The 7,362-nt window shown below is 41.3% G+C and overlaps 1 protein-coding gene across 1 annotated transcript in view; it reads left to right on the plus strand.

Moving 5' to 3' along the window:
- LOC103905920 (tripartite motif-containing protein 7-like) overlaps positions 1-5,559 on the plus strand; it is a 6,486-nt gene extending 927 nt beyond the window's left edge. The window contains 5 exon segments of the mRNA XM_009287725.2: positions 744-830; positions 1,386-1,416; positions 1,419-1,576; positions 2,837-2,996; positions 4,841-5,559. Coding sequence (XP_009286000.1) covers positions 744-830; positions 1,386-1,416; positions 1,419-1,576; positions 2,837-2,996; positions 4,841-4,989 — 585 coding nt within the window. The 3' untranslated portion in view covers positions 4,990-5,559.
- The last annotated feature ends 1,803 nt before the right edge of the window (positions 5,560-7,362 follow it).

Genomic DNA, 7,362 nt, shown 5'->3' on the forward strand with positions numbered 1-7,362 from the left:
CCCCCCCAGGACAACTCTGGCCACAATTCTAAATACTTCACCAGGGTCATGAACATGGGGACGTGGCTAGGATTGAGTTAACTTCATCTTTCTTTTCGCCCCCCCCCCTTTGCATTTCACGTGCTAATATTAGCACTGTCATAGCAATATCATGTATGTTGAGCAGATAGATTTGGCTAAAGCAGTGTTTGGGGTTCATTGATGGTGTCTGATACATTGAGGACTGCATAGCTAAATTAGGAGAACTAATAGCTGTATGTATTCAGCTGATGTACGATAGTAATAACTAACTGTTCTTTGTGCTGGGTGTTATTTATTGCACCAATATAGGACACATAACATTATTATACAGTGCTACAGCTCCACCCAGCTGAATGGCACAAAATGGAACTGGTTTGTGATCTAGATCTCTGCTTAAAGTAACTCCCAAACTTGGAGGAGATGAGAAAAATTTATTGACCTTTGTTATTTTAGCACGTATGTATCTAAAAAATCTTCTTCAGTCTCTGCAGTCGAGCTTAAGCTCACAATTACATTTGAACATGTAATTGATGACTGTTGCATGTTGACTTCATTGTGACTTTTCCCACTCAGAATTAATTGTGTCTTCCAGACCCCTCCTCAACCAGTCCAGTGCTTAACTAATGTCAATGATTTAGGGGTTTTTATTATTCTGCTGCTTAACCTAGTCATGCTTTCTTTGAGGGTTATATAGATAAATAGTCCAATGTGTCGCTTTGAAGGAGGAAGAGATATAGGACATCTCCAAGCAACTAGAAATGACTGCAGAGACCGTCCGCCTCTTGAGGAAAGATCTCAGTAAAGCAAAGGTACACATTGTGCATTCACTACCTGCAGTTAGCTTCTGTTTCCACTGCCACCTGGAGACATGATTAGCCATGGCTCCAGCATAGCCTTCCAGCCCAGAGCAGGAATTTGCCTTTTTGTTTCCTTCTCTTGCTGTCACAACTCTGTTTTTATCAATGAGAATGAGCTATGGCACCAGCTGTACTAACTCCTGTCTTGGCTGGCACAAAAGCCACTGGAGTTGTGCATTGTTGCCTTGTTCTGCCTACCCCAGGAGTAGCCTGAATGTTTCTGGAACTCTTAGATGCAAAATGCAAATCATAAAGAGGGAATACTGATCTTTCTAAGTTGTCAGGCCAAGACTGCTGGCCATAAAATAGTCAAGATCCTTAACATGCCCAAAATCTCATTGCAGGTAATGCAGGATAGTGTCAAATATATTTTATTCCTTTGAATAAAGGTAGCTGTTACTGGTCTGCAGGGGTCAGTCAAAGAGCACGTTAGATGGGGCAGTAGCGTCTCATATTCCACACATCTTTTCTAACAACACAATGAAGTCCATGTTTTCTGCCTTTCAGGAATATGCATCTCAGATCAAAAGCCAGATTACTAAGATTTCTGTTGCATGAAGGAATATGTTGAAAAACAGGAGAGAAACACACTGATGTTCATTGAACAAGAGCAAAAAGCAGCTCAACAGAAAATTGAAGAGACTATTCACCAGCTCTGTGTTGAAGTGAACAAGTTCACAGACATCAAAGCCCAAACGGTAAGTGATGAAATGAAGTGGCAGAATATGAGTAGAAGCTCTTAAGCTAAATGTGTTGGATAGCTGAAGATGTACAGAGCACTTTCAGGTCCTCACTGCACTATTCTCACTAAAGACAATGATACCAATCCACAGACATTGCTGTTACCGGGGAAAGTTCGGAGTGAGAAATTCAGAGGGGAAAAGTACTAAAAAAGGCATAGGCTGGGGATGCAATTCAGAACTAGATTTGTTCCAAGGATGTTGGTGAGCTGGAGTGAAGTGGGGACTGCATTGCTTAAATCCAGTCCTGAGTCAAATCTGAGGTTAAGATAAGATCCTTTATTATCTTTTTCTTTTCCAGAATATGTATATACACATATGTATGCAAGTTAAAGAACTCACAAAGTTATTAAGTACTTTCTAAAAACTTTCTTGGGGAAAATATGTCAAGGGCTCTCAAAAGAGGCAGTTAAAGCACTTTAAATTCTGCAGAGCCCGTTTTGATGTTGAAAACAACAATTCCAGTGATGCAAATTAGCTAGCAGGAATCTGGAGTGGGGCTCGCTGGGTGTGACGGTGCCAGGAGACAGAAGTAGACTTCCAGGGCCAAGGCACAGGGGCCTACACTGGAATTCACCTCCTGTAACTATGTATTTATATCTGATCCAGAGTCCCGTTACAGGCAATGAAGAGAAATGGGTACCTTTACATCGTGAGTCATCTGGCCTACTTGAGACACCTACCTGCAAATGAGATTAATCAAGCCTTCAAAATGCCTGTTTCTTTCCACAGACTATAAAGGCAGACTAAGAGAACAAGCTCAAATGTAGATTTCCACAATTTCTAAATTTAGGCAAATGAGGCTTACCCTTTCGTGGGTATTTTATGCTAGATCTCATACTAACACATTTTAAAACTTTTGGTTTGGGTTCTAGAACAAGAAGAAAGTTTAAAAAGAGAAAGTTTGCATATACATATATACACTTAAGGAAATTGTAATACATGTAAGAAAAATTAGTCCCATTCTTAGTTTTCTCAAGGAAAACAAATTATTTTATTTTTTATTATGAATAAACTATCCTTTCATAATTTCTGTAAGATTTCAGGTTAGTTCTCTCAGATAACTCTCCTACAAAGGAAGCTCTCAATACAAAGAATAAGATTTTAGAGAGATCACTGCTGTTTTCCCACTCTGGCTCTATAATATAATCTGATATGCTAGATGCAATAACCGCTATTGTTTACATCTTCCCCTTGATTCTTTTATGTCATTATTAGAGTAACTTACCTGAGAGACATAGGTACAAAGGCTCACCTTCAACAATGAATAAAATTACACTTGATGAGAAGCTTAATGTTGTCAAAAGTGCTGTAGGAGATCTTAACAGAAAGTTGGAAATTTTACTTCTGGAGAAATAAGCTCAGCAGTTCCCACCAGGTGAGTTTTTCTTATTTTGAAATCTCTTTGTCGTGGTTTAACCCCAGTCGGCAACTGAGCACCACACAGCCGCTTGCTCACCCTCCCCCCCCCAGGGGTGGATGGGGGGAGAGAATTGGAACAGTAAAAGTGAAAAAAAAAAACCTCATGGGTTGAAATAAGAGAAGTTTAATAATTGAAATAAAATAATAATAAAAAATTGTAATGAAAAGGAAAACAAGAAGAGAGAGAAAGAAAGGAACAAAACCCAGGAAGAATAAGTGATGCAACCACTCACTACCTGCCAACCAACAGCTAGTCCCTGAGCAGCGATCACTGCCCCCCACGCATCCTGGCTCTGCCCCCTCCCAGCTTCTTGTGCACCTCCTCGCTGGCAGAGCACGGGAAGCTGAAAAGTCCTTGACTAGTGTAAGCACTGCTCAGCAACAACGAAAACATCAGTGTGTTATCAACATTATTCTCAGCTAAATCCAAAACACAGCACTGTACCAGCTACTAGGAGGAAAACTAACTCTATCCCAGCCAAAACCAGGACACTTTTTTTTTTGAGGGACTGGATCTAGCAGGGTCCTGCATGTGACCTCCCTCAACTCAGTCCCTTGCATGGGGGATTGGACTGCTGTAATTTGACACTACTTTGACCCCACACTAAAGATTTGTATGAAAGAACTATTCTTACAAACAGGTAGGTCTGTAACTTTGGAAAACAAACTAAAAACTTCAGAGAAAACAGGTGTGCATGTGTGTGCTTATTATAAAACCCCCTGCAGTTTTAGAGACAACATGATTACTTTATACTTCTTCATGGGAGCCCAAAAGAAGAGAACTGACTGACATGCAGATCAGTAACGGAGAATGAAACATAATCCATTTAAATATGTTTTTCTAAATATAGAGTAATGTAACAGCAAAGTCTTTGCTAAGAGCAGACATAAAATTACCTCCCACCAAAAGCTGTGTCTAAGCAAAGCTTTAGATCTGGTATGGCCTTTGCCATGGAGTTCTCCTCCTCCCAGCACCGTCTCTCTGCTGTAGAAAGACCACTGAGTGTTTCTGAGAGCAACTTAAGACTGACCTAAAGCCACACTGCGGCTGAGGGGCAATCCTCCCCTTCCCACCCTTTCCAACACTACCCGCCTTTTTCAAGCCCTGGTTCTCAAAAACTCCAGGTACTTATTCATAGTTTTACCTCAGGGTTTTTCTTATCTCGATCATTTCAGCAACTGAGTTTACAGCTTTGCTCCACGATCATTTTTACTAGCAAAACCAAGGAATCAGTGGGCAGAGGTGTGGGGCAGGAACTTTTAAGGATGGCTTTCATGTTGAAGCCAATGTATTATGTAACTATACCAGAAAGTGTCTGCAAATGAGTCTTGTAAATATGCACTACAATGTCATAGAAAATTAGAAACAGACCTTAACGCTGTAGGGCTGAATGTCAGGCTTTTTGGTCAGCAATTAGAGTAAAAAATTACGTTGTGCTTACAAAATGCACGTGCAATTAACACAAGAAACACGATACTCAGAAAAAAATGAACACTGTAAACACTTTTATGACAGAAACTGGCTTATCTGCATAGAAAGATCCAACTGCTTTACCCATCTAACTTTTCTGACTGCTCCATTCTGACCACACTTGGGGCAGCAGCATACAGTGTTTTGTTAATTTTGGGTAAAAATGTTTGCCTACACATTCTTTGATAATTTATACAATCAAAAAAGCAACTGTTTGTACTTTAACCATTAGCTAGGTTTATTTTATGTATGTTTTCCTTTAGAAGCATAAATAATTCCTATTTACATTTTGAAGAAGTGCCTTAACACTTCAATTTTTTCATATTTAGTGCAACCTCCAGACTTGTATCAGGAGACAAGTGTCTGCTCAATATCTCCAGAGTCTGCAGCTAAAAACCCAGAACCAATCATTTCAAGCCAGTTTTCTCAGTGTAAGTATGCAAGCCAGCGTGACTCTTCAATAACAATATTCAAGTGATTATGAGACTGTGGATTTGCTGAAGAAAACGGCTTTTAAACATCGGCAGGAGATCTGGCTGTTTACCTGAAGCATAGAAACACAATGAAGTTACCGTGATTTAATCAGTTACTGCAGCATAATGCAATACTACACCTGACTGCATATGCAAGATAAAAAGGATAAGAAACCTGTTTCATGGAGGTATATAAGCTGTGCTGTAGCTTGTGCTGGCTGCAGAGTCCGAGTTGATGTATGGACAGTTATCACACCTTACTGATCTTTACTGTGTTAAGCCGTAATGGCTCCATTTGTTGTCTGAATTCTGCATCACTTTTACAGAAATATTTTTACAGTCAACACACAGTACTACAGCTGTAGCTTAAAACACAAAACAAATGTTTTTGCTGATAAAATATGCAAGAACATGTCCCAGTGAACAGACGACTATGTAAGTTTTATTAAGGTAAGCATCCCATTTATTATCGGCAAAAGGGTAATTTTTTTTATAAGATTGTGGTTAGGAATAAGATCCATCTTGTAGGTCGCCAAGTACCTTCACCTTCCCACTGGAGTGCATGAGTCTGTCATGGAGCTACAAAAGAAGACCATGTCATTTTACTCCATCACTGACAAGGAAATGCTTTTGCATACATTTGAAATCAATACCTCAAATCCTCTTTACCCTGCTTTCTGGCTATATAGTCTAGAAAGAAATGGATCTTTAACTATAAGTCATACAAACAGGAGGTAAAGCCTGTTCAGAAAAGAGACAATTTTGGCTATGACTGCAGAGCTTCTATAGTGTTTAGCACAGGAATGTACCAAGGAGTGTATAGCTACCTAGGCTTTCCTGGAAATCAGCAACTGATACTTTCTCTGCTCTGCTTTTCTTCATGCTGTGCTCTGATGTAGCCATATTTCATTAAAGCAATTCCAGTGTATGCTAAAGGTGGTAACCATCCCTGTGGGAGTGAGGTGGATTTCTTAAGCAGCTTTAAATAGTCCCAGGATATTCCTAGGAAGGAATGCACCAAGGAAGCTCTGAGGTTGGAGGTAAGCCCTTCCCATGGACCTCATTTTCCTACATTGATCCAAAAATTATATGAGATGCCATTTCATTCTGTCAAGTGAGCTTTCTTTAGAAAGATCTGATTGAGTAAGGAATGCTCAGAGGGCAAGAATGTTACTGATGTCATGCATTAAAATCTTTCTCTTTAGAGCAGATACTAAACTACAGGAAATAGGCTTTGTATTTGAGGACCTGACACTTCACGGAGGTCTCCCAGAAGAACATCATCTCACTGGCACCGTATCTTGTTTTAGTCTTGCCCAGGCCAAACGGTTGTCAATCCTGGTGGTGGTGTGACCCTGGGAATAGTTTTGGAAGCAGATGTTTTCAAATGTGTTTGTACCAGCTAATAAATCATGCGGTCACTTTATTGCTCTTTTAAAGAGCCAGCAAATAGGACTGTGTCATGGAAAGGACCATCTTTTCTTGCAGGGAGCCTGAGGAAACAAGAGGTTCTATGAGTTTCCTTGCCAGCATACAGGCAATGTTTCTGCCCTTGTTTGTTGCATCTTCTGGCTGTAGGGAGGTCCCTGTTGCCTGTGTGGGGTGAAGGGGCCAGAGCTGAGATCCTGCAAAAACCTGACAGCTGAATTTCTGAGAGGAGCACGTGCAGGCAAAGCAAAAACAGAGTTCCCAAGAAGCAAAGGCTTTTTCAGGAAGACAGTGGCATTCCAGAATGAACAAAATAAGAAGTTTAATGTGAGTAAAGCATGCGGGATTCAACTAGCTCATTTAGCCAAATGGATCTCCGTGGCTTTTAAAGTCATTGACAGAACTGGTGGTAATCTTCAAGCTTACTCACTGAACACTCTGAAAGCACTTTGGACTAAATGCACATTTGTAAGATCCCAGAAGTGTGTGTATCAGCTTCCACAAGGCTGGGGGATAGCGCTCTCCCGCTGTTGCCAACAGCGTAACGCATAGCTAATGCTGCTGCCTCTGGCTAGGACTGAGGCGTCCCTTCCTGGTCCATCTGGAAAAAGAACAGTGACAGCATGATGAACTCACTGGGCACCTGTAATTTTCCACATACAAGTTGCGCCGTACTGCCCAGGAGCAGCAATTTGTTACGGTTTGGATCATAAATTACCACACAATTTCAGAGGGAGCGCGTTGTCTCGCTTCTGATGTGTTCCTGTGCGTCGGATGCACTCACTCGGCTGGCGCACCGCTGCAGCCCGCACCGTTTCATTACAGTACGTGAACTCTGCATCATGGCTCCTTAATGGCAGAACACTGAGTCACCGCCCCAGGGGAGCCCAGAGCAGAGGGGGACAGACGCCCACCAGCCCGGTGCCTGCTGTATTTCCCGCCCGGGCTCT

This window comes from Aptenodytes forsteri, unplaced genomic scaffold (genome assembly GCF_000699145.1).
Source record: "Aptenodytes forsteri isolate BGI_AS27 unplaced genomic scaffold, ASM69914v1 Scaffold153, whole genome shotgun sequence".
Lineage (NCBI taxonomy): Eukaryota > Metazoa > Chordata > Aves > Sphenisciformes > Spheniscidae > Aptenodytes > Aptenodytes forsteri.